The sequence below is a fragment of the Lichenostomus cassidix genome, chromosome 8 (genome assembly GCF_008360975.1).
Source record: "Lichenostomus cassidix isolate B80296 chromosome 8, HeHo_3.0, whole genome shotgun sequence".
NCBI lineage: Eukaryota > Metazoa > Chordata > Aves > Passeriformes > Meliphagidae > Lichenostomus > Lichenostomus cassidix.
The window spans coordinates 3,955,554-3,983,011 of NC_139489.1; the positions used below are offsets into that span (position 1 = coordinate 3,955,554).

The 27,458-nt window shown below is 46.9% G+C and overlaps 1 protein-coding gene and 1 long non-coding RNA gene across 2 annotated transcripts in view; one reads left to right on the top strand and one right to left on the bottom strand.

The window, feature by feature from the left end:
• PLPP3 (phospholipid phosphatase 3) overlaps nt 1-6,428 on the top strand; it is a 43,029-nt gene extending 36,601 nt beyond the window's left edge. Inside the window, exons 5-6 of the mRNA XM_085067501.1 lie at nt 577-753; nt 4,609-6,428. Of these exons, the coding sequence (XP_084923627.1) occupies nt 577-753; nt 4,609-4,734 (303 nt within the window). The 3' untranslated portion in view covers nt 4,735-6,428. The remainder of the gene's footprint in view (nt 1-576; nt 754-4,608) is intronic.
• Nucleotides 6,429-20,852: 14,424 nt separating this feature from the next.
• On the bottom strand, nt 20,853-25,260 carry LOC146433665 (uncharacterized). Its single transcript, XR_014853607.1, has 3 exons — nt 24,830-25,260; nt 24,479-24,618; nt 20,853-21,317 (listed from the first exon to the last, which is right to left on the bottom strand). It is a non-coding gene; the product is annotated as an uncharacterized LOC146433665 (long non-coding RNA).
• Nucleotides 25,261-27,458: the final 2,198 nt, after the last annotated feature.

Sequence of the window (27,458 nt, forward strand, 5' to 3'; positions counted from 1 at the left end):
ATGCCATGCAGTGGGGCAGCTGCTTCCCTGCAGAGCCCGGGGCCCGGGCTGGGCAATGTGGTGGTGTTAGAGGGTGGCTTTGTGCACATTGTCAGCGGTTGTGGCCGTGTCTGGGAGTTCCTGGGATGGGCCTGAAGGTTTAGCACACTGCATTGATTATTCATTTTTCCCTGAGAGATGCTGTGAGTCCTGAATATCCCAGATCTGGGGCTGTGTTTTTTCTATGCACTAAATAATGCTGGGGAGGAGTTTCTTTAGTTGGATGTGGTGTTGTGTGGGGGGTGAAGCAGAGCTGGGAGTGGGGGTCCCAATGCCCTGGTTGTGGCTCACTGAGGAAGGGCTCTGCCTATCCACCTCTGTGCACATCCCCTCCATGGCTTAAAAATCCCTCTGGAGGCCACACATGTGCAAGGATCATCCTTCCTCTTCACCAGCTCCCCCTCCTTGAGCCACAAGGCCATGGCAACCCCACATCACCCCCACAGACCAGTCCTGCTGCACGTGCGCATTTTGGCCAAATCTGGGCAAACTAACCCAGCCTTTTTTTTTTTTGTCTGTCTCCCTCTCTTCCCACAGTTTTATCTGCAGGCCAGATTCACGTGGAAGGGAGCTCGCCTGCTCCGTCCCCTGCTCCAGTTCACCCTCATCATGATGGCGTTTTACACCGGCCTGTCCCGCGTGTCAGACCACAAGCACCACCCCACCGACGTGCTGGCAGGCTTTGCACAGGGAGCCCTGGTGGCTTACTGCGTGGTGAGTGTGGGAAACCTGGCAGGAATGGCACTGGGAATGCTGGGAGGGTCCTGGGGGAATGTCAGTGCCTTTGAGACCCATGGCAGGTCAGCTCAGGTGACTCCCTGTCACAGCTGGGGATGTGGTGGGAGGCTCTGTGCTCCAGAGGCTTGGTCCAGGTGAAATTGTAACAGCTCACCACTTTCTGTGAGGTTTTTTTCCTTGGTTTTTTGGTTTTTTGGGTTTTTGATTTTTTGGTTTTTTATTTGGGTTTTTTTTTTTGACTGTTCTAAAAGTAAATCAGCCTTGGGGACAAGGAGTTAAGTTCAACCAACATTACATTTTGCAAAGAGAGAAAATAGGTTATTTATGTACTTCCCACTCGCTGATAATATCCCAAAGCCAAAACAAAAATGTCATTGTTGGAAAGCTTTAATGGAGTATTATTAACTCCGTGAGCAGAAGCTACTGGGATTTGCCATTGCCTGGTGCTGATGTCCCATGCAGGGCTGGCAAATCCAGAGGGGGAAGTGGGAAAAATGTGTGTCTTTCTGCTGGGAAGTGGAATAACAGCCATGTGGAAGGGGAGTGGGGACCAGACCATCCATCCCTGGATCCCAGCAGCGGTTCCAGAAGGACAATAGCTCTCCGGATGCTTGGGATGGGTGTCCGGATGCTTCCTGGCTGGGACGGCAGCAGGCCTGGCTGTCCCCTCCCAGCCCTGTGGCAGCTGGAGCTGTGCTGGGAAGGGAGGCTGTGGCAGTGCTGGGATGGTTTTCCTGTGTCATAGGAAGCAGCTGCCTGGATTTCCAGGCAGGCTAGGATTTGCCTGTGCTGCTGTCCCAGTCTGCTGGGGGAAGGGACAGTTGTCTCCAAACCCTTTGCAGGAGTGGCTCTGTGACCTGGGACAGCTCAGGGTACAGTTTAAACCCTTGTCCTGTTCCACCAGCCTGCAGAGAGCCACGTCTCTGCTCTTCTCCAGAGTCTGGCTTTGCTGCTGGGAGCCTTTGTCTAGCAGACTTTCCTCTGTTTTGGGAGGTGGCAGCAAGGGACAAGAGGAAGAGTCATCCCAAACCACCCTGGAGTTTGCACTGAAAGAGCAGTTCAGCAGCTTTTTGCTGAATTTCCTGGTATGTTCTGGGGGTTCTTGCCCAGCTTTCCTTCATGGGCTGTTCTGAAAGAGATGGAGGGACCTGGAGATCCATCACCCTAAACCCCGGGTGCTCCCAGCCACCCCTTCCCCCAGCAAAGCCTTCAGGGTCCACCCTGGTGATAGCCAAGGGCTGTAAAAACACCACAGTTATCAGGCCATAATTTTCAGTAGAAACCAATTGTGGATTTCATCTCCAAAGGCTGCCCGAGCTTAAACCCAGGTCGTGCTGCAGCAGACACGTTTGTCTTTCAGTGCCTGAAATAACAAGCAGAAGACATTAATGTCAAGCACTTCCAGCTGATGAAACATTCGGACTTGGAGCCAGGGTGAAATACGACGAGGATTTCTCAAATAGAAATAGTTTTTATGCGCCTTGTAGGCTGCTTGCTGTGTGTTGTGTGGTTTATGTCTCATCTGAGGGAGAGGGAAAAGGGGAGATGTCAGAAGGACATGCCCCCAGTGTTGCTCTGGTTAGCTGAGATGAGTTGTTTTAACCTCTCTGTATATGATTAAAAATTGCTTCAATATAATGAAAAGTAATAGGGATTGTTAAGTGGGAATGTAAGATATTGGCTTAAAATGCTCTCAGTCTTCTCCCATCAAGTTTTCTTTATGGGTGGAGAGCACCTTCTACAGGAAATGGAGCTAATCCAAGTGAAAAACTTAGCACATTTATTAGTCCTTTTTTGTGTTAAACAGTTCAAGCATTAGGAGGATTTAACACACTTTTAACCCCCAAAGATCACGTTTCATGATTCCTATAAATGTTTATATAACCTCCAGCCATGTTAAAGTGAATTACAGTTTAAAGAGAAATGAAACCTCTTAACCAGTCTCTGAATGAAACCCTGAAAAGCACCACAGTAAAAGCTAAAATACCTAGGATGACACTCCACCATAACTCATTCCTGTCAAACACAAGGACCAGACTCAAAGCAATCCCCATATGCTTCTTGCACTCAGCAATCTCCCCCCATAAATTGATTTGTCACGGCTATCTTGGTGCAGAAGTTGGACATCTTTTTGATTGAATCCAGCTCTCAGAGGTGGACAAATGAGCGAGGTGGCACCAGAAATGCACCAGAACAGACAAATCGGGCGTTTACAGTTGTTAACAACCCAAAAGAAAACCAGTGCCAGAGCAGTTCAACGTGTTTTTACACTGGGATGCTGCAGCAAGAGGCCAAACTCCAGCTTGTGATCCTTGAGAGCATCAGCTGGATCTTGTTATTTACCCAAAGGTACAAATGCTGCCACTTGGATGCCCTGTAAACAACTTTATCAGCTCTGTTATGCAACCAAACAGCCAGACACCCTCACCAAAAAAAGAACTGTTTTATAAACCAGCTCTGCTTTTCCACAAAGCAATAGCAGCTGAGCAACACCAGCTCAGCTTCCTGCACCCCTGGTTACAGTCGTAGGAGTAAATTGCTGCTTACAACAGCTTCACTGTCTGTCCAGCCTGAGCCTTATCTGCTGTGCTGATAGGGCTTGCAAAAGTTATTTCCAAGGACAACTCGACCTGCTGCGCAGGGCTCTGGGTAGCTAGAAAATATGGAGATGCAGGTGGGGCAAATCTTTGCTTCCTCCCTGTGTTACCCAGCCTGGAAGTAGTAATCCAATATTCCTTTGAGCACCTTGGAATTGTTTTTTCCCCTGATTTATCTGGGTGCTTAAATAAGTTGCTCTTCAGTACTGTGGGAGAAAACAGTGCTGATTCCTACAGCCATGTGCTGCTTATCCTGAGATTTCAGCTCAGCAAACCCACGGCTTGGTCTGGATTATTTGGGTTTAAGGATGTCTGGGATGAGCCAGCAGATTTGGGCACAGTCATTCGGTGGCAGGACGGAAGTTTGGGGCTGTGGTGCCAGGTGACAAAATGATGACTCCTTGCCACTTCTTGCTCTGTCCAGAGGATCTGTGCTGTCTGACTCTTTTCCCTTCTGGCACAGGGCTGAGGTTTGGCAAGGGTGAAAGTGCCCTGGTTCTGGAGCACTGATAAGCTTTGTGTGGCTGCTGCCAAAGGAGGATGTGGAAGTTTCCTCCCAGCACTTTGTTTCTTATTGTGTTGCTACCTTCCGAAATTGCCAGGCACTGGCTCTTTCACATCCGGGAGAGGGCTTACATCACGGGATATTTAGGAAGAAGGAGTCAGGAATAACTCCCCCTCTCCTTAGCCTTTGGCTCCCACCAGACCCCAGCTCTGTGCTGATGCCTTGGTGGGGCGTGGGGAGCATCGCTCACCATTGACTCACTGCTGATAGCTTTTAGCACAGCTTTGATTTGAAAGCTTTTAATTGCCTACCTGATGTCTGGCTCAATGAATTGTTTCACGCCGACTCCATCCCCGAAACCACTGGCGATGAGTCAGGCCAGCCCTTCGGAGACCTTTGTTATTTTATTGGAGTGCAGGCCATGGATCTGTTTCCTGGCTTTTCAACCCGTTCACCAGAGGTCTGGGTGTTGCACTCAGTGATTACGCAGTGAGAAATTAAGTTGTCCTCTCGTGTTTTCACAGTTTTGTGAGGGCTGAGCTTTTTTCTCTGCTGTACAGAAAGGTGTAGCAGTTGCTCTGGATTTCACAGCTGTTGTGGGCAGGCATTCAGTAGCACAAAAAGTGCTATTTTTGCAGCCTAAAGATGTGTATATATTCTGTAAACCAACGCTTTGAACAAAGCGTCACCCACTGTGGCTAAGTTTGCCTTTTCCACTTATTCCCACAGGTGTTTTACGTCTCAGATCTCTTCAAGCCCAAGACAAAGACTTGCCTGCCTCCACCTCCCATCCGGAAGGAGATCCTTTCACCTGTGGACATCATTGAGAGGAATAACCATCACAACATGGTGTAGAACTTCAAGGAGTCGGATGGGTGTTGTATTTTAATTTTTTTTTTTTTTGCAAAAAAAAAAGTGACTGCTGACAGCAACTACCTGCTGCTCTCAAATCTCATCAGACAGTAGAATGTAGGGAGAGACTTTCTTGCCCGACCAGTAAAGTCTTACTCTGTGGTCTTTTCAACTTGCGACATTTGGATGAAAGGGGTGGTGGTGGTCAACTAAGGCAAAGGCGACAATGAGAAAGGAAAAAAAACCCACACTACACAAAAAGCCGAACAAACAAAGAGAGGTGCCGGAGTTCTGGATGTGCAATTGGTTTGAGTGTTCATGTTGTAGTGAACGCCAAATTGTTCCTAACCCAATGAACACTAAGGGATTTTTGGGAAGCTGGCCATCCTAGATTTTTTTCTGACTACGAAGATTTCCGATGCCTGCGAGAAAAAAAAAACCAACTCACGACTAAATTGTATAGCACTATGTATGAGCAACAGCACTGAGTCAAGATCTGGGATTGGTTTGTAAGAGTTGCTTTTTTTCTCTTTTCGATCCTAGTTTATTTTTGCCTCCTCTCTTCCATACTGTGACTTAATTTAGAAGAAGCTTGCCCAGTCCAAGATCTCCAAAGGGTCTCTGTTCTCTCTGCTCACACTACAGCCTTTAACGAGCGGCCCTGAGACGCGCAGTGAGGCCGGAGAGCTCCTTCCTCCGCGCAGAGAAGCCACATTTCTCCCTCCCCGCTCGCTCCCTGGCCAGGGCTCATCCCACCTGAGCCCCCCTAAAAGTTGAGCATCCTCCATTCCCAGCCATCCCCTTTTCCCCCAAAAAAATCCCAGCAGGCTTTCCGTGCGGGAAGCGGCGGTTTGCGCGTGGGGAGCGGCGGCTCTGCCGAAGACTCGTTCGCACTACGACCCCGGGGCTGAGTCCTGGGGAAACTTTTATTCTGCAGTTTTGGGACGAGCTGCTGGGCGGCACGTCCCGGCCTGGTGTCAGTCGGTTTGTGCATCCCCTCCTCCTCCTCTTCCTCCTCCTCCTCCTCCTCCTCCTCCCTGGGGCACCCCAGGGTGCGCCAGGGCAGTGCCAGGTCCTGTGCTTGGCTGGGTCACACCGGTGGGAAATCAGCTGTGCCTCTCTTGGGTGTGATGAGGAAATTTTTATTTTTTGCCCAGAAGCCACAGGTCCTCGGTTTGCAGCCCTTTCACCAAGCGCGTTTGCAAAGGGATCCCGCAGAACACGCAGAATGGCCATTTGCACATCCTTCTCACAGAATCCGTCCTATCATTTCAACTTATAGCAAGCTATGATTTTTTTTTATATTATAAATATTATATAAATAATGTATAAAACCTTAAAAATTAACTATGTAAAATATTATTTCTGAAACAATTTTAGATATATCCACTATGACTATAAACTGTGTCCTGACCTGTGTTATTTACATTTTGCTGCTTAAAAAAGCATTGAATTAATTTTTTTATAGTCGACTAAAATATTGTAGTTCTGTGGTAGTAATATTTTAATGAAAATAACTACAATTAGAGACATTTGTATAAAAAAAACATATTAAATTGTCTGTATTTTTGTAATGTTCCATTTTGTAAAGAGAAGAATATTCAAAGACTTTTGTAGAATACAAAATTGAAGTTTGTATCTGCGAAATTATTGCTGTATAAATGTGCTTTTTAAATAAAAGCTCATAACACAACTAACATCCTTGTGCAAGGTGCATTCTGTCTTTGGGTTGCCCTTTCCTTGCCAGAGAAGTAGAGTCGTTGCCCAAGGGAATAGTTTGGGGGTGAGATGTGGATGCTGGATGACATTTTGGGATGTGATGGTGCAGCAGGGCAGCTGGATAAAAAGGACCAGATGTCACTTTTGATGGGAGTGATGAGAAGGTCCCACCAGCTCCTGGCTCAGGGCACTTACTGGTTTGCATTGATCTTCTCTTTGCTATGCCCAGTCTTTGAGAAAATCCCATTTTACTGAAGTCATCCCTTTTTCTTTAGCAATCTTACAAACGTTAAAGAAATATTGTTGAAATAAAAGAAGGTCTGAAGAGCCTCAGCCCAGCTCCTGGTTGTTCTGGGCAGCTGCTGCCTCAGAGGGCTCCCAGCTACGCTCTGCACAAGCACCTTTCCCATGAAAAGCAGACACTTTGCAGCTGAACCAAAACCTTGCAGCTTGCTGGGTTGCAAATGTGGGTGGAAGGGGAAAAGAAGAAAAAAAACCCACAACAACATGTGCTCGGAGAGGCACATGTGCACAACACACAGTTACGAGGCAGCCTGGATTTTTTTTTTTGTTTTGTTTTTAATTTTTATTTTTCTTTTTTTTATTATTGTTATTTTCCTCCTCCTCCAGAAGCAAATGAACTTGCTGGTGGTGACACACGGTCAGAGCCGCGTTTCGACCACTCCTTGGGTGAACCACATCAGCGAGATAACACGGCACAGAAATAATATGCAAGTATGCATGACAGGAAGCAAATAACCACATCAAACTGCAGAGAGAGAGCAGGTGGAAATTAAGCCAGCAGAACTGAGCTAGCACTTGCTATTATTATCCTAATTAGAAGTAAAATTTTATTGCGCGTGGAAAAACTTCGTAAACCCACACCTGTCCTGAATGCAAAGGGAGTTTTCAGGGTGCCACGTGCGATCTGAGCCTGAGTGTTTGGGGGTTGAGTGTGCTGCAGAGGTGAGACTTCAGCTTGGGGCAGTGGCTGTGAAGACAGACGTAATCCCCAGTTTATCTCCAAAATGCATTGCCTGGGTCAAAGCAACCCCCACGGGAGAAGGAAACACTGCCACGTCTGCCTGCAGAGCCCTTCAGGTGCAGAGCTGCCCCCACAAAAAAACACTGAGAAAAGTGTTGGCTTGCATCTTAACCCCAGCCACTTGGAAAAAAACAGGAATACAGATGTCTGGGTGAAAGAGGAGGGTTGGAGAAGGGTCAGAAGGGAAGCAACGCAGGAGATGATAAGAGCCAGGGCAGGGCAGTGGGGCTGGCGAGTCATGGGATCTCGCTCAGGATGTGTGGGTCACCTTGGGGAGAGGGAGAAAAGGCCCTGGATAAACCTATGGAAGGCAGCAGGGTTGGGACTCTACAGTGTGGGGCTGAGCATCAGCAGTGCCAAGTCCTATTTGTGGCTGAGCGATGGTCGTTTCCTCCTCTGCTTCCTGCCCGGATCTCCGTGCTGTCCCATTCCATCCGATCCTGGGAGGCTGAGGGCAGCTTTGCACGGCAGCCTGTGCTGGGTGGGTGCAGCTTTGCTGGGGCTCACTCCTGCTCACTGCCTGGGGATTAAGACAAGAGATCATTTCTGGAAGCATGGGTGGGAAAAGGCCAGGTTCACAGGGACCTTTCTGGGCTAGCCAAACATAGTTTCAGTGCTACAGGAGGAGCAAGGACTGATTTTAAATGAGCATTTCAATGAAACCCCACAGGGAAGTGGAAGCCAAAGGAGCAGCATTGTAGGTACCACAAATCATGAGTATGGTGACAGAGTTTATCTTCTGCCATTGCTTCCTGAGGGGCAGGAAGGAAGAGAAAGAACACAGGTGAAATGGAAAAAACCCCAAACCCAGACACATACGAGTGCTGGGATCCCCAGGCCACCACTTTCAGCGGTGTCTGCAGGTGCAGCTGGAGCTTGCTTTGGTCCTTCCTGCTGAGATGCTGAGCAGCCAGCAGACTCTGGGCTTTGCATGCTGCTCTCCCTTTGCTCTGCAGCTCTCCCGAGGAGGCAGACGGTGCACAAACCCAGTTGCACTCATGCAAACGAGACATGCTGCTGGAGCCCGGGGCTGGATGCTGCTTGTGGCCTTCAGTGCTGCAAACCCCGAGCTCTGCTCACGCTGATGCTAATCAGGAGCTGCGGAGCACCCAGCCGTCTGCCTTTGATGCTGGGGCCTGGCTGGCAGAGCCTCTCTGCACAAGGGGACGTTCTGGTCAAACCTGTCTTTTTTTGCTCAGAGACCGGTCGAACACGTTTTCAAAGGCAGGGATTCGTGCATGCACCTGACTGCCATGGGAGCAGGGCTTTTGTTCCAGGGGAAGGGAGGTTTACGCAAGCCCCAGGTTCGGCCGTGTCTCGGTGCACCCAAACAGCTTCACTCAGCAAGAATGCCTTGGCAGCCTGCAGAGGCTGGAGCTGTTGTACTTCTGCTCGATGATTTTCGGATATGAAGCTCTCAATTGAGGGAGGGGGAGGGAGGAGATCGGCCCCACAAGCAGAGACCTGTTTTTCTCATGCTCCCAGCCTGCCTTGTTTTGGGTGTCCGAAGGTTTCACCCAGCTCTTTGTGAAGCCGAAACCAGCATTCAGACGTGGAGACAGAGGAGGTGTTGGGCTGAGGTCCTGCTGCACAGGAGGGCTGATGTCAAGCCCACATCCATGGCTGGGGTGCAGCAGAGTTGTCCCTTGAGCCACTTCAGCTACATTTTTCTCCCCATCTTTGCTTTGACCCCCTGCCTTCACCCACTGTTCTCCTCTCAAAAGGCAAGCGATTCCTCCCTTGTGTTTACCTGTTCCTCTGGACACCAGATCAGAGGTTCAGATTTTGAGGAATGAAGTGAATCACTTGCCTCCTGGCTTCTGTAAACATGGTCCACACTCCTGCCCACAGACAGAAGTTACTGCCCATCTCCTCCAAATTTTCCTACCCTTGCTCCCTGGGCACCAGGCGATGCTCCAAGCACAGCCCAGACTGCTCGGATTACCAAGCAAAACCAAGCAGAAGTTGTCACCTTCACTGAAGGAAGCAGAAGGTAGAAAACAACCTCCTGTTGACTCAGCGAGGGGGGAGAAAGGACACACAAACAAACCCCAAAACCCAACAACTTTCAATTATCACCTTTGCACGCCACCCCCACTGGCACCAGCCGGCGCAGGAGTGCCTGCGTTAGCTTGTCTCGAGTTATAATTTCCTCGGGGCACAGACTACACCTATGTGTGTGTTTGGGTAATAATGATCCGGCCGGTTGTGATGAATCCCCGCCTCATCCTATCTGTAGCTAGAAGGGAGCGAAGTCACCGGGAACATCTCCCAGTTTCCTTAGAAAGTCTCGTTCTGCGAGTTCCTCCCTGCCAGAGCCGCCAGTGCCACCGCGGCTGCACCTCGCAGGCAGCGCTGCTTTTAATATATAGTGCTGCGGCCTCGTGGAGCGTTTAATTTTTGTCTTGAGCCCAGAAAATAACCGTCTTGGCTTCTTTATTTTTTTAATTTTTTTTTTTTTTTATTTCTCATCAGGTGATTCTCGGCGCTGCGTTTCGGGACACGTGAGGTGCGAAGGGTAATTCAGCGCTGGTGGTAAAGGGATGAGCAGCTGTGGTGTTTGAAGGCATGAACTCTAGGGTTTGATCTCACTTGGTGCAGAGGGTTCGTAAGCAGCAGGAACAATGGGCTGTTAGTCAAGAAAAAAACAGCTTTTAGCGTTTCCACGTGTCAGCAGAAAGTCGAGGAGCAGAACCACCAAAACACCAAAATGTGTGTAAGCACAGATCCACGGATGGGATGAATGGGAATTGTGGTGAATTCATCTCGCTCCTGAAGTCTTTGGAATGATTCAAAATATAACAAACCTTGAAATAATGTGACTTCTCTTTCCCACCTGAAAAATGAATAAATTGAAACAAAGACGTCACTTTATTTTTGCGGGAACTGATGTGAAAAGCTGGGCTTTTCCACCACGCTTTGACATCTCCATTTCCAGGTGTGTGGTGTGAGTGCATGGGAGCTGAGGTCAGACTGAGATATAAATTAAATAAAGGAGCATTTAATTCTTGCTAGGCTGATCTTTCCCCTGGAGACACATCATGAATGGAACAGAAAGAAAGAGTGGTGCTGCTTCAATAAGGAACTCAGAAAGAAAACAGAATGTAAAAAAGAGAATAAAATCTAAAAAAAGAAAAGAAACACTCTTTTTATCCAAAAAAGAAAGGGAGCCAGGTCTCCTGTGAGCACTATTTCAAAGGGACCTGCCTTCTGCACAAATGCGTAATTTGCTTATTTTCAAAGAAATTTTAGTGATGTTGAAGGCAAATTAATAACACTGCTCCAGCCTCCCAGGGCTTGTCTGAACAAGAAAAGTTGTTAATGTTTAATATGAGGTAAAATTTTAATCCATTTCATTAAACTGCACAGATATTCTTAGTTCATTTTTAAGCAGGATTAGCCTTGTTTACCTCAAGTCAAGTAAGCACAAGTAAAACGTCAACTGATATAAGCCTTGCTTAAATTAAAGGAAGAATAACTACCAAGGCTTAGGGGAGGGAGGGAAAAGCCCATTGAAGCTTTTATTTAAAACAAAAAAAATGGGGATTTTTTTTTTCTTTACAAGGTATTTCTTTCCATGGGAAAACAATAAAACCCAGAAAAAGCCTATGAAAGTTTTGCTTGTAAACGATGAGACGATTGCAGCTGAAAAAACACTGCTTAATTCAGGAGAGGTAATTCTTTTCAGCCTAAGCATCCTCTTGATTGGCTCTGGGGGTAGCCTGGGCCTGTTAGACACAGCAGTTCCAGCTCAGCCACCTAAGAGTCACCAACACTGACCATCAGCAAATTAATGATGCTCAAGCCCTCGCTCAGGAATCACCCAGCAGCTCTTAGATTTAGCCTTGGAGCCTATGGCCAAGGGACTGCAAGCCCTTTAGGGAGAAATCCAGGCTCGATGTGAAGGTGCCAGGGTAAATCAGATTTACCACATCCCTTGGCCAGCTGTCCCACCAGCTCGTTGGCCTCACTGTTAAAAATATGTTAATACTTCCCTTGGTTTTCATTAATAACTGCTTCTGTGTTCCCATGCCCCACATCCCTTTCCTTTTATTTATTAAAAAAAAAAAGAGGCTTTTTCTTATTAAATTGTGCCATTTTCCCAGAGCTGAGTCCCCTGGCTAACTTTCCATGGGGTTTCCTCACAAATAATGGTTCTCAATTTAAAATTTGCTCAGGTTTTTGCTTCCCCTACAAGAACATAAGAAAGGCTGAAAGTTAACACAAAATCAACGGGTAAGGGACCAGCTGGGGACCAATTTTCCTTTGTAAAAGCAATTAAGCAGGAGCACCTTCTGCTTGTAGGTCAGATTTAATCTGATGCTCTTCTAGAGGAGAGATTCCTTATCAGGTCTTAACCCCTCCACCTTGAAGCCCTGGGAGAATAATGGCTTGAGAGCATTCACCCTCCTTCAGCCTTCACCAGTCAGGCACCTCATCTGCCAGACCTCGGGGCACTTCTGAACTCAGAGCACTCCTGGACAGCCCATAACCCTCCCCATGGGGTTTTCTGTAGCTGCAGAAAAGCTCCTTTTAAAAGTGAACTTTTATGACTTCCAGTGTGTAAGATGAGTTTCATCCAGCAGCGTTGAGGGTGGGCAGTGTTTCCAGGCTTGTGTAGGGTGGGATAAATCACTTTATAGTTGGTATAAATTGGGTAGGACACTGTTAGGCAGGTGAATTAGGACACCACGAGTTGGAGTAGGGTGAATATAGCAAAAATCTCCGAGGTTTGGAGGTGGCTGCCTGGGGTGATGTGAAGCTGCAGGGTTCAGTCACAGAGAGAAGGTTTTGTGTGGATTTCATGATAAGCACCTTAAAACTCACACAACACTGTCTCTGACCACCTCAGCTTTCCAAAGGAGCTACACAGGAACTAGAAGTTACTTCTATCCTGAATTCTTGCACTGCAGCTGATGTTCCAGCAGAGACAAATGCAGATGTGACCTTGCAGAGAGCACAAAGCAGCACCCTGGGCTGAGAGTGAATAACTGCACAGACACCAGTGAATTTGGGCTGAACAAAAGGCTGCAGGAGACTTTCCACCCAACCTGTGCTGCCAGGCCAGAAGGGAAAGGGGAGGGATGCTAAGCAGAGGGTTACACCTTCAGTTTTATTTATTTATGATGGACAAAATATTCAGATAGCTGTGTGCCTGCTCCCTGTCTGAACTGGCATGAAAATAGGAAGACAATTGCCTGGCTGAGCTCTTGGAGGAAGATTTGAATAAAGAGGGTGAGTTTTACTGGAGGCATTAAGCCATGCATGCCTTATCTTGCAATGAAACCCTGCAGAAGCAGCCGGGTTAGGCACCGAGCAGGTGGATTAACTGTTCAGGGGAAAGACATGGAAAGCAGCTTTCTTGCAGAGCAGGTCTCCACACAAATAAGTCAGAGGCAGCAGGGATTAGTGCTTAAACTAATGAGGCACCCGCCAGACCTCACTGGGAGAAGATATTAGCACATAGCGGGACAGCCTTCGACAGGCTGGCACCTCTGCAAGCAGCCAGAGGCTCTGGGAGGGAGCAGCCTGCCTGTAGCCAACCTCCCAAAAACACACATTGTGCTTTAATGGGAGCCGAGCACAAACACTGCCAGCGCAGGACCTGTAATGAGCTTCCAGTTTGCCTCGGGACGTGTTCTCCCAATTTGGTTATATTTATGAGCAGCTATTTTTGCTGAAGCAGAGAGAGGGGGGAAAACTGCACCCACAGTGGTTGAGGGGTGACTTTTTGGGGTGGTTCACTCATCAGCTGCTGTGCTTTATTTTTTTTTTTTTCAGGAGGGAAAATATATACATTTTTGCATCAAGGGGTTTAATAAACAGAAAACGAGCTGAAAAACAAAGAGAGGCAGAACTGAGGTGAACAGGAGTGTGTTGAGGTTGGGGCATGGAGGTGGGTTTGGCTGTGAAGCACTCATCCTGCTCCACCCATGGAAAACCTTTGGAAGGGTGGGTTTGGGTTCTCCAGGAAACCTGGGCGGGAGTCAGGAGTCAGAAGGGAAGTGTATCCTCAAGGGACATCCCTGTGGCATTTCCCCCCATCTGCACTATCAAGGTGGGTAACCTTGTGAGGGGGAAGCCAATCTGCTGGTATTTCTACTTATCAAAAATGTTTGGGGGTTTCTCCTCTCTGTTCCTCACTTTATTAAGGCAGCTTTGAGTTTGGGGTTTTCCCTTGCGAAATTCCAGTGTTTTACTGTGTTCTTTCGTTCTGAATCGAGTCAGAAAATCAAAATATTACTTTTTTTTTTTCCCATGGAAAATTTTTTTCCTCCATGGAAATTCCAAACAATCCCCATTAGGAAACGTTAAACATTTTTTGTACAAATCTATTTGCCCATCTAGTGCAGCCCCATATAGCTCCAGACGCTTATCACAGAAGAAGTGCCCTTGACTCCAACATCACTTACAACCTCAAAGCAGTCAGGGAACACATTTTTTTTCTTTTCTTTAGTGCTCCAAGACATGGTACGAGCAGGAAAAGAAGATTAATTATTTTAAAGTGTGGTGAGCTCGCGTTCACAGAGACAGCAGCTGTGCGAGTGCATTTGCTTACCACCATCCCGTGAGATATCGCCTGGAGTGTCACTCCTGAGCTCAGGAAAACTTGGCCCTCCTGGCACAGCCGCTGGGTGCCTCAGCAGGGAATACCTGTCCCCTTGTCCCTTGGAGCTGCGCTAATCGATCCGCAGGGTTTAGAGGATGCTTAGCAATGAGGAGAACACCCCTGGGCTAAAGCCTCCAGGGAAGGTGCTTTTGTTGTAAGGATCTATTTCCTCTCCCTAGAGCAATGCAGGGAGCTAAACTGGGAGAAAATATTCCAACAGTAATGAAGTGGGGGGGTTAAAATGACTCCTCCAGTACCACAAGTTTCCAGGCTCTAGTTTCACGTTTAGTTTGCTGTGTATCATGTGCTGAGCACCTAAAGACCTCTGTGAATCCTGGGAGTGTTTTGTGGGGTTATTCAGGTGCTCTGCCCTTTCAGATTTTAACAGGAGCTGGAGCAAACTGGGAAGAAGGGGTCTAAACAACCTTTTATATACAAACCCCAAATCCTGAGTGTGAGCCCTGCACGCTGCACCCATGCTCTGCTGCCACAAATACCATAAATCAATGCTTGATCTGCACAAACCCGTCATAATTAGATAAAAGTCGAGAGAAACATCCCTCACCTTCTGTAAATAACTCAGGCCAGAGTCAGAATAAGTGCCAGCAGAAAGAGCATGCTCCTGCAGCAAAGGGATTTCCAGGAATGCTGCTTTCCTCACCGAAAAGCCTCTGTTGTCCGAAGGCTCTTGGTGTTGGAGCGAACAGGGGCTGAGCCGAAGTGAGAACTCACTGGCAGCACATGTTTCCCATTAAGGAGCTGTTTGAGGGGCCTGTGTGGCTTAGTGGATAAATCATCAGGTTTGTCCCCTTGCAGCTCACATGTCCAGAATAGCCTGTGGTCCTACAGGGGGAAAAACCTTGGCCTAAGCTCAATGGTTTCCATCACGGAGGTTCTGCTCTGGTGTGAAAGTCGGTGGGGCAGAGGCAGGTCTGTGGGATGGACAAGTGGGAAACCCCAGTCTCACCTTTTTGGGGATCTTGGGAGCAGTTTTGGGATGTGACAGCACCAGTCCTGCCATCCACAGCTCCTCTGTGGGTCCCTTCCTCTATCCACAGCCTCGGGAGCAAACGGAAAGGTGGGAAAAGCAATGGAAATTCATGGAACACAAGCCCAAGGATTGAGCACATAAATAGCAAAGGAAGGGGAGATAAATACTATGACAGACTTTAAATATCTGTGAAGGAAACCAGCCAGGAGCCAGTTTGGCTACAGGGGGATGATGCTGATCTTACCCAGTGGCTAAGTGGATATCTAACCACCTTTTTCACAAAAAAAACAGCTGAATGATCCGGCTCGTTTTCCTGGGTGGGGGAAAGAACTTCTAAAAGCCTTTAATAGCCCCTGTTCAGGCAATCGTGATTATGAGCAGCTGGGAGGAAGCTGGGCCTGAAGTATGAGATGCCAGAGTTGAACGTGGTAAACAGGGCAGGGGAATATTTGTTTTGACAGCTCTCTCAGTACACAGGAAACATCAAGCAATGAGAGGGACAGCTCTGCACAGGAGCTCCCAGTCCTATATTTAAGAGCAAATCAAACTAAGGGAGGACCCTGCAAATTATAGACATCTACAAATAACCCCAGACCTTTTGTCTCAGCTGTGGGAAGATCCTGAGGATGCTGATAACAGAGACTGCGTTGCACAACCTTGGGAAAGAGGGGGCCTGGTGGTGTGTCCACTCTGCCCAGGATCTTGGCTCTGGCTCTGGTTCCAGGCTGCAGGGGAAGGTGGAGAAAGCCCAGGAGAGGATAATTATGGAACAACCTGTTGATGGAGGAAGTGGCTTCCCAACCTCCCTTTACTTAGGGCTTGAGTTCTGCTCCAAAGCAGGAAGATTTATAGTCCTCCCCATGATTGTGTTGTTTTCTCCTTCTGGCCAGATTAGTTTAAATAAATGAGAGGTAGGGAAAAAAAACTGCTGAAAAGCAAATCCCCTACAGCGATGCTGTGTCACATCATTAAATAAGGACACGTTTTACTTAAGAGGAGTTGTTTGACCCATAATTACAGCTAAACTCCCATTTGGAAAATGGCTTTCAGTCTATAGGGGCTTCTCCTGTAATTTTAACAAGATGCAACATTCGAATCCTCCCCCTCCATTTTCCAGATCAGCATAAAGCTATTATAAAATATTAAATAGCAGCTGTTTTTTCAGGCTGGAAGGGGCTCTTCACTCCTGTTATACACAGCCTCTCTCTGAAACCAAACACTCTCTGTAAATGTCAAATAGGTTCTCATTCCTGAGGTCTGCACACAACTCATTGTGGCAAAACACAGGCTGAGAACTGACTTGACTTGTGTGACACAACGAGTATCGACTGGGAATTTCCAAACCCCAGCATCACTGGGGCACCTGGAGCTCAGGAGATGGTGAAGGTGTCCTGAGCCATGGGTTAACAGCAGTATTTACTGTCCCCCAAGACTGGATCAGGCATAGCAAGAATGCAGTGGCATGTTTGGCCTTGTTGCCTCATCACCATTTTGATCTAAGCCAATTACAAATCTATAAATCAGCTCTGAGGTCAGCAGGAAGCTTCGGTGGTGATAATAATAATTACATTCCTTGCATTTACACTGTATTTTCCACTTGTAGATCACAGGGGACTCCATCAAAGCAGGCAGCAGTCATCACTTCCCTTTATTACCAGCAGAGAAAATGAGGTGCTGGGAAGGTAAACACCAAGTTTGTCCCAAACAGGAACTAGGAGCTCTCTGGGATGTTATTCAAAGGAGAAACCACATCTGCTGACCCACTCTCCCAAATGGATTAGCATGGACTGCTCAAAATCTAATGGGAAGGAGACAAACGTGAAGTTCTTGATTAATTACTTCAGCTTTGTCCTTTATTTGTTCTTGTTTTCTCCAAAAAGAGGCACTTCATGGCAACCAGCTCTTTCTAACTGAGCTCCCCTGAAGAAAGGTTTCTTGACATCACAGGGTGCTTTGTGGTCCAAAAATGTGTATATTTGGCCACAAATGCCCTTAATGGAGATGTGGGAATCCCAGACCTGTGTCAGAAGTCACGACCAAATCTCCCCATCCCTGATGAAACTTAGCAATGGTTTCACCAGACTGGTGCAGCTGATCTGGGCTGCTCACAAAAATATGGTTCATCCAGCCAAAATAACTGTTTTCCTGCTTCAACTATTTCTAAAAAAAAAGAAAAAAATAAAAGGTATTTAAAATTATTTGATCCCCCAGGGTTTGGATTGTGACCAGTTGTGGGACAAGACACGAGCTGCCTTCCTCCCTGGAAGCTTTGAAAGGTGTTGGTCTCACATCCACTTCCCGGAGAGCAGGGCTAAGTTTTGATGCCTCAGCAAATTTTTCTGCCTGTCCTCATGTGGGAAATTTCCTGTCCATATTTAAGCCTTGCACAGCCTCTTGCTGCTGTCACTCCCTCTAACAATAGAGTTGCAAAAAAGGGAGTAAAACCCAAAAAGACAAGCTTGCAAAAATGTCCCCTGCATTACACCCTTAAGAAAAACATTAATAGTGCATTATCCAATTGAACATTTTCCTTTCACATCACTTTTAATCAGGACTCCAGTTTCATTTCAAATTTGAGGTCTGGGAAAAATAGCAACTTTTTTAAAATAAGAAATGTGTTCTTGGAGAAAAAAAGGCCCAACCAACCACCAAAAAATCTCTTGATTCTTTCTCAGCAATTCTTCAATACTTGATCTGGAGTGGTTTATAATGCATAAAGTCATTTATATTTTGCATTCAGCAATCTTTGGGCTTTTGCCTGAGTTGTGCGAAGTTTTGACAAAAATATCCCCAGCAAGAGTTATTTCAGTTTTTGACTCACATTTTGGTGTCAGCACGGAACGGAGATCTCAAAGATGGAAAGATGTTATTTCTCATTAATTTTGAAAGTCTACATGTAATTTAATTGTCTGAATCAGCTCTGTGAAAGCTTCTATTGCTATTATTGTCCTGGACAGGGTATTCCCTAAGAAATGAGGACTTTGCAAATTAGGGACAGAAGAAAGCCTGGCATCCCAGCTTCTTTTACACACAAAGGTGCACTTTGCAACTTTAATTTTTCTGGGTTTGTTTCTATTCATTCAGTTTTGCATTTGAGGAGGGGCAGGTACACAACAAAAGCCAAATTAGCTCTGTTGAGCTCTTTGCTTTGCATTGTTTTGATTTTTCTTCCCCCCAACCAACAAAAAAACCAGCTGGCCCACTACAAGGCAAATGGTTGCAGACTCAAACTCCAAACAAAACATTGACCTGGAGGTGAAATTCCCTCGTGTCCTGCAGTGGCAACAGAGCATTTTATTGTGAGGTGGAGCAGTGATTTTGGGGGAGCCAGAGCTGTGCTTGCTGGAAGCTCCCAGGACAGATTTCTGGATCTGTGTCTCCACCGAGTTTTGTGCAACCCTCGCCAAGTTTTGTGTCCCCAGCAGACCTGAGATTGTTTTCTGCTTCACACAGCTCCCAGGGGCAGGGAGAGGAATCAACCCCCATCCTGAGCTGGGCCACTCACCCCCAGTGGAGGAGGATCTGGCATGGAGGTGCTAATGTTCCTCGTAAAACCATCACGGTGGGAAAACACCAGGAGCCCGATGGAGCCCATCTGAACAGCAGTTCTGCATGGCAGCCCCTGCTTAGGCTGTACAAACTAGAAAACTTTGCTCCTTTTCAGAGCAAAGGATCTTTGCACTGACTTCCCTTCCCAAATGAATATTCTCCATATCCCACCTAGGGGTTTCTCAGGAGCATCAGCAGCTGCCCAGGGAACCAGTGGCAAACTGGAGGAGAGCACAGTGTCATGAAAAGCAACCTCCGAATCCTTTACCTCCGAAAACCTTTACCTCCGAACCTCCGAAACCTGACATGGGGGGAGAGGAGAGGAGAGGAGAGGAGAGGAGAGGAGAGGAGAGGAGAGGAGAGGAGAGGAGAGGAGAGGAGAGGAGAGGAGAGGAGAGGAGAGGAGAGGAGGGGAGGGGAGGGGAGGAAAGGAGAGGAGAGGAGAGGAGAAGAGAAGAGAAGAGAAGAGAAGAGAAGAGAAGAGAAGAGAAGAGAAGAGAAGAGAAGAGAAGAGAAGAGAAGAGAAGAGAAGAGAAGAGAAGCCAGATTTCCCCAGGAGATGAGACTGGCAGGCCTTGGGGGACAAAACTCCCTGACCTGGCAGGTGATTGCCATCCCCAGAGGAGGCTGAAGAGAGAAACCCCCGACAGCCAAGCACCCAAACCCTCCTCCGCTTCCAAGGAGATAAAACCAGCCTGTGGACAGCGTAAATTTAAGCTGATTTAGATACAGCTGGTGTGCTGGGAGCTGAAGGTAATTTATTTCTCTTGGCTGATGACCTGCTCCCTCCGAGGGCTGCGTTTTCCAAGCACTCTCTGCTTGGCCGCAACGATTGTACCTCTGGCAGTTATTGTTATTTTAATATTAGGCTAAGAGCTAATGTATTAGCCTAATATATTAAGCTGGTAAACTCTTTAGCCAGCCTGTCCTGGTGACACATGAAGGAGATTTTATAGATAGGCTTTTCAAACCCAGCTCAGCCCTGGTCTGGCATTTAACCACAGCTTGGAGAATATAATGGCTGAATGCATTTCACCCGTGCCCACAATAACTCTCTTTGACGGCAGAAGAAGTTCCAATAAACATGTCATTCAAATGCGGATGTATTTCGGTAAAAATTAGTGAAACTGATGCTATGAATAACCTGCAGAGCTGCAGTGCAGTTCCAATTGCTCTGCCATCAGCCAGGACCGAGATGATTAACACCAGACCAGCCACGATATTTATATTGCTGGGATCATGGTGTGCCATAAGCAAATGCGAAATTGGGTCCTCTGTGGGAACAGCAGGGATGGGAAGAGCCACGTAATGAGCCAGTTTTACAGGGGGAAACAAATGGGATTGTAACACAACCCTGGAAACAGGGGAGTGCTTCAGGAGGGGTGAGGGAGCAGGACAGCGGCTTGTGAGGATGACTTTGGGGTTAAATAAAAATAATTTATATAAACAGAGCTGTTGAGTGTATCTTTTTCTTGCCATGACATAGCACACATTTGAATAAATGCTGTGAACAGCACATCCCCAGACCTGGCCAGCTTGAGAGAGCTTTTTATTAAGTCAATTATTTTTATTTCTGCTAAAATAATCCCCTGTATTATTTTTTTTTCTTATTATCCTCTCTCCATCCCCCCTACTTTACCCATAACGGGGTTCCCTCCTGTGAATCTGCCCCTTCAAGCAGCAAATCCCTCCCCCACCTGCGGCCCCTTTCCACCCAGTGCTATTTTGTGAGATCTCTTGTCACCAGGACTCTGCGAAGACTTAGGCATGTAATGGGAAACATGTGTCTTTCCCTGGCGCTTGCAATCTTACCCCGAGGAGCTCCAGAGAGGGCTGAAATGGGAGTGCTCTCTGTGGAGTCAGGGAGATGACAGGGAGGGGGAAAATTTGGAGTCAGAGAGGACAGCTTGGGTGTTTTTTGTTGTTTGCCCCCAGAAGTGAGGGAGCTCACCCAATAATGATAGTGGCAAACGGTGGTTTCTGCTGGGGTGGTGGGGGAATGGTTGGGCAACAGTGCTTGTGACAAGCAGCCCAGACAAAAGGGAGCAAGGGAGAAATAAATGGCTTTTTGGGGGATGGCAGAAGTAAAATGATGGGAAAACAACCCCCAGACTGGAGCCTCAGCCTGCTACAGATTTGCACATTTTCCTGAGCAAGAGGAAAACAGAGGAAGGAGCTGAAGAAGATACAGAGAGGTTGGGAAATCATCAGGGTTGTAAAATTATTTTTTCGTGAATCATCACCATTAAAAAGAAAAGTGATCATCATGATACTGCATGAATGGTATATGACATACATCCTATACATAATAAATAGGATTACTGGCCTCATTCCTCATTGTTATTCCTTCTGGGTGACTTAATCAGTGCTCTTCTGGACAAAGTTGATCCTGCAGAGAAAGTGGCCTGTGCACAAGGATGTCAAACTCAAAGTGGATGAGGTTTACTCCAGTGATTAAACCTACTCATCACCTCGGCCTCCTCCTAATATTTTTCTGGGGTACTAGCCAGAAATACAGTCCAGAATAATTAGGACCCAGACCCTATTGTCATATCTAAAATCTGAGTGTGACTTGGCCCCATCTGGGATCAAACACCGGAATCACAAAGCACGCAGGATCTGGCTGGTGTCTGACAGCCAGTGCTTCTGGCTTTCCAACAGCCAAATTCACTCTGAGGGAAAAAAAATACAAAAAAAATCAGGCTAAGGCTGAGGCACGTTGTTGTTTCCTCACGAGTTCACTTGCAAAGGTCACTGCTCCTCTCCCCCTCCCCAGTCTCTCCCTCCCTCTCTCTGCAACTCTTTTGTTTGTGCAAGACTTCAGGAATTAAAACCTCATTTCAAGGGTTATGAGTAGACCACAGCAGCGATACATTGCCCTGATTATCAGCAGCAGGCGAGCTTTTCCCCAGCAGCCCTTCAGCTGTGGTGGTGTGCAAGTTCTCTATGGCTTACACTGATTTTTCCTGCCTGTAAATTTTTCTTCAGAGTTAGCAGGGACTCCATTGCACAGACTTATCGTGATGAATTACATGGGATTATATTGTTATGGGGAATTGCCATCACCTCAGCAGTAATAGAAAGGAAAAGGGGGGAAAAAAAGTAAGTAGATAAAGAATAGCAAGATAGCTGGGAGTACAGTGAGAAGAGAAATGGCCCTGGTGGGGAAGCTGATAGATGTCTTCCTCAGGTGAAAAGATTCATTTATGGACAGAGCACTCTGGGAAATCTTAGGATGAAAGAGCCAAACTATAGGCAAGTCATTGTCTTTATTAAAAAAAGCAGAGATTTAAGGGTTCCTTGGGGCTTAAGTTTTCTAAATCTGGAGTTCATGTTTTGGTGCAACGATGGGAACACCATTTTCAGGAGTGAACAGCAATTTTCAGTGGCCTAACATCTGGGTAGATAGAGGGACAAGCCTTGGGAGATGCTGGATTTCCCAAAGGAAGTTCTTCCCTCCCCTGGGAAAGTCAGACTTCCTGCAGCACTTCCTGCAGGTCCTTTCAGGACCCCTGAAAGCTGAGGGAACCCCAAATCACTCTGTGCTTTTGCAATGGGCACATCATTGATTAAAGGCCTGGCAGAAATGTTATCTTCCCCGGCCTCTTGCATAAGAGAGGCTAGATAATTAAATTGTATAATCTATAATCAAGCCTGTAACTCCCTGATTGCATTAGAGCATGTCTCTGAGAAAAAGCCTCAGCCTAAATGCCCCCAGAAGCATTTTGCCTCCCTGAGCTGTCTTTACAATCAGAAGGGGTCAGACTTTGCCATTTCCACCTCCCATTTGCACTGATCTTATCTGGGCTGAGCTGCCAGCCCTGGCACCCTTTTTGACTGGGAGAGAAAGGCTGGTTTGCCAGCAGGAACCCTTTCCCTTCTGGGAGCATCCAGCTGTGATGGAGCCACTCATGCCCTCAGTGTGTCTGAGATGCTCACCCCAGCCTGGTTTCTAAACTTTTTTTTTTTTTGAGATGTGCTTTCCTAAACCCTCAGCAATTCCCTGCTGTCCTCTCCAGAGTCCAGGCACGTTCCCAGCAGTGCTCCACACAGAAGCAGTGACATTCACCCTCTGGTAATGCCAACCTCTGCCTCTCTTTTATTTCCCTGTATCATTATGGTGATGTAATAAACATGCAGAGGAGCTCCAGGCACTGGCTGCCTCCTTTGTTGGAAATGCTGCCCCACGTTCTCCCAAGTGGATATTATCCTGTGATTATACACATGCCAGAGGAATGGCTCCTGATGTCCGTGCAGCTTTTACACCAAATCCCTGCCTCCCTGTCCTTCCTTTGTGCTTCCCATCCCACATTCACACGCTCCCATTACTGGCCAAGCCTGTATTTTACTCCCTCTGTTCTTGCTGTAGCCCTTCTTGGTAAGGGAAGTCTTGATTATATGTTTGGCCGAGTGACTTAAATCATAAAAGCAAAAAAAAAAAAGATGAACAGGCAGGAGCATTGCCTTGAGGTCAAAATCCATCAGGATTTAACCTCCATCCCAGGAAACTCCAACCCCCCCAAGCCAGCCTGGGGTGAACAGGGTGGAGAGCAAAATCTTACATATACACTGCCAACTTCAGGCAAAAACTGGGAAGATTCCTGCCTATTTCCAGCAGTGGGAAAATGTACAAGCAGGGGAAGTCATATTTACATAAGTCAAGGAAAACACTGTTTCCTTCTTGGGCAGGAAACAGAAGTTATTCTCAGAGCTTCGGCAAAAGAACGAGAAATTAAATAAAGTGCTGGCAGCCTAAACTTGTTTTATTCCTGTGGTTTTACAATCTCTGAGTAAAAATAAACACATTTTCAATCTCAGGAGAATTATTAGGGTAATAATGGCGAGGGGGGGGGAGTTATTTACAGGCTCTGATGGAATCGCTCAATGAATCATGCGAACTGTAACAACAGATTCAGGGCAGGAAAATTCACATTTATGCAACTGTCTGGTTTGAGTCTTCTGTTACTGGGTGATCTGATACAGCAATGCAGGATTGGGCAAAGCTTTGGGTGCTCCCAGCAGGATTTTTGCCTGAGAGAAGGGTAATGATCAATATGACAACACCCAATTTCTGTCACTTTTAATGGGCTTTAATGGTGCTGTCCCTCCTTGAGCCTGGGGTGGTCAAAGGTCCTGGGTGAAAGCTCCCATCCCAGGCATAATATGATGCTAATTTACATTGCCTTGTGACATCCAAAGATTAAATATAAATGAGGAGTTTAAATCCTCACACCTTGTGCTTAACATCTCAGCTACTAAAAAATAACCCAGTTTGGTATTGTTTTTCCTTAGGACAAGAGCCCAATAGTTCACATGATTGTCCACCTTCTCTTCTGCCTGGAACAGTTGTGTTTGCCCAGGATATGACAAGGACACCCCTATGGATGGCACCTTCCCATCTCCTCCAATTTGTGCTTTTCCTGTGAAATTCAATGGTATTGCAAAGGCAGTTCTTCTGGGGCTGAATTTCTGTCTAGTGCTGTGTATTTTCTACATGCCTGAACCACTCATTGAATGGATTTAGGTGTTTATATAATATATATAAAAATATTATATGTAATATAAAATATATTAAGGCCTATCACAGGCTTAAGGAGGAGCAGCACCATTAATACACACACACATATATCTATATATACAAATAACATATATAGGTATGTTTACACTGCATGGTTTAGGCATTTAGACATAAATATATTTATCAGAGGTAGCACATAACCTGCCTACAGCCAGCAAGAGCTGCAGGTACAAGGACAACCCAAAGGAATGACAAGAAATAGCTACAAGAGGTGGTTACATGGGAAATACAAGGAGTAAATACAAGGGTAAGTACCAGAAGGAGGTTCAAGGCTCTTGGCCCTGGGAGCACGAAGGGCACAGGAAGAGGAGGCTGTGGTGTGAATGCCAGGATGGGAATGATGCAATCCCAGCGTCCTGCAGCTCTTTGCAAAGCTCTCACCTTTCTCTGGAATCCTGGGAGACAAAAGCAGATAGCAGCTGAGTGAGAAAATCTTTAATTGCCTACTCCTTTCAAGCCCGGAGGAACAGCTTGCCCTGCACAAAGCAATCCTGAGCTTAGGCTGCTGTTCAAAGGGTCGGGGTTAAACTCGGAGGCAAGCCGGTAATTTTTGTAAACAAGACTCATATTTCCCTTCTGGCAATTCAAGTATGGAAACCCACGTACTCATGAAGCCCAAGACACGCAGGAGAGGACCACTGAAGCCTCGTTATCTTTGCTTTTGTTCTGCTTTCCTGGTGCTTTTTTAATCCCGGCACCAGCACTGCCTTGGGATCGACTCCCTTTTCCAGGACAAGGTTTTCACAAGGCTGAAGGGCTTTTTGTTCTCCTCAGCTGCCCCTCGGTGCTTTTTGTTGTGCTGTCCCTGGGGTGTGCTTTGCTCTTCCAGAGGGCCAGGAGTGGAGAGGAAGAGGCAGAGGATGTGAACTCCCATGCTTGAACACAAAGAGAGAGAAAGGAGGACCTGTTTATCCTTCTGCTAAATGCTCCCTTCACAGACGGCAAGATTTCCTCCCGTTCAAGAGTAAAATGCTAAAAAAGGAGCCAGGGAGAAGGGAATGTGGGTTGTTGGGGTGCTGCGGTGCTGGATTCCTCCCCATGGGTAAGTTTGCAACCCTTGCTGGCTCTGTCACCATCTCAGCGCTTGGATGAACTCTTCAAACTCGTGTGGGAGTCACCTGAGGGACTTCCAGGTACAAAACCTGCTGGCTCCAGCAGAGCTGCTCCACACACCATGGCAGGGAACGTAAATACATCCGTGCTGATGGCCTGCAGGGAGCCACGGCCATTCCCAGGAATGCAGGGCTGGAAAGGACCACCTGCGTCACCAGGCTCAGTCACCAGCTCCTCACAAACACCTTCCCCAAGCTGGTCAAGCACTGACTGCTCGCTGATTTCCTGGTTAGTCCTGCAGCTGCTACCCCTCACTTATTAAAAGCTTGGCATAATGTTGGAGCAATTCGGTTTGCCTCAACAAATTTTTCTAAACTGAAGTCCACGGAGGCTTTTCTTCAGGAGCACCCCGAGTCCGCCATGCATGTGCCATCACATTTCCCTTTCTTTTTTTAAATAAAACTAGCAAAAACCACAGCTAGGATTCACACTCCCTTGTTGCACTATTTTGCTGGTTGGTTGGGTTTTCCCCTTGCACTCTCGAGGACAAATACCTGGCGAGGATTTCGTGTTTGGTTGTCCACCACAGGGTGGAAAGTCGTCAATCATCTCACAGCCCTTCCTTCTCTCCACTCCTTGGTGGTCCACAGCTGAAGCCTGAGGACTGTGGGGTTGGTGTTTAGACCAGCCAAGTGCTCTTGTGCTCCTCCCAGCAGGTTGTCGTGACTGATTGAATCATTAAAGTGAGTAATTTGTTGTAACACAAGAACAGCTGAAACACCTTCTGCATCTTCACAATGGTGTTGCTCCACCATCCCCCCTTGCCCAAATTGCACAGCCAAGGTGTGAGTCAGATCTTGGAGGTGATCTGGGCTATAAACAATATTTTAGAGGGAGAAAGAAGTAATCTCAGTTGGGGCAATTTTTCCGCAGCCCAACGTGCAGTTGTGAAGAACTGGCGAGTCCTCAGCCCCAGGAAAGGGCAGGAAGGAGTTTCTGACTTTGGTTCTATTTGCTGGCAGGCCCACCATGAAACCATACCCAAAATATATATATTTCAGAGGAAATCCATGTAGATATTTGCAGGACTGAGCTCAAGGTGCTCTCCAGTGTGGCAGCCCTGCACAAATGTGGGATCACAGGGATGGCACCTGGGGGTTCTCCTGACTCAGTGAAACTGGAGTTACCTTGAATTTATTGTGGATTAAGGTGAGACATGGACAAATTGGTGCTGTCCCTGCCTGGTGGGAACCTGCTGGGGAGGCTGTACCCACAGAAGGAGTGGATGGTGGTTATCTCAAAGTCAGGAGTGCAGGAAACAACCAGGACAGCATGAACATTGTGTGAGTGGGAGCTGCTGGTGGGGCTATCAGAGCTTCCCAGGTCAGGCAGGACACACAGGGAGTCACCCTGTCCCAGAACAAAGCAGGAAGGAGTGAAGATGGCGCCAAAAATCCTGGAGAGAAGGTTCAAAGTCTGGTCAGAGCAACCAGCTCTTGTCAGCAGAGACACAAGCTGAGCAGTTCCCATCTGGAGCTCACCCTTGCACCATGTCCCTGCCTTGCAGAATTACAAAATCATTTGGTGTCTCTTTGCTTGATATTTATTTATTCCTTCATCTGAGAGCATCGTGGTCCACAGAGGAGCTCACAAGCAAATAACAACAGGAACTGTAATAAATCCACCAGCAGCATCTGGATCTCCTTGAGGGTGAAAACAATCCATGATGAGGCTGCACAGCCATAAAATCAACAGCAGCTCCCAAAAAAGGCCAGAGGACAATGTCTTTGCTGGAGCACCAGGCATCAGGAATGTCTTTAAGGGTTAAGGTAGAAAGCTGACAAAACCCTTAATGTTTTTACAGCACACAGACATGTAACATACAATACAGGACAATTCGTTCTATTGATGTCTAAGAATTCTTAATGGAGAAACAGGCTGTTAAAATACAGGATACTTTATAGGTTAGCTCTTCTCCATACTTCATCCTCAGGTATTTGCCAAGTTAGCAGAGGATCAGACTTCAAGTCACATTTAGGCTTCTTTAGAGCAGTTTTTCCACTAAAAGCTTAGCTCAAAGACATACATATTTAATAAAAAAAAAGAGCCATTCATTCTTGTCACACATTTTGTCCTCAGAACAGATGCAAATCCTGCATATCATTTTTTTCCTAATCAAAGG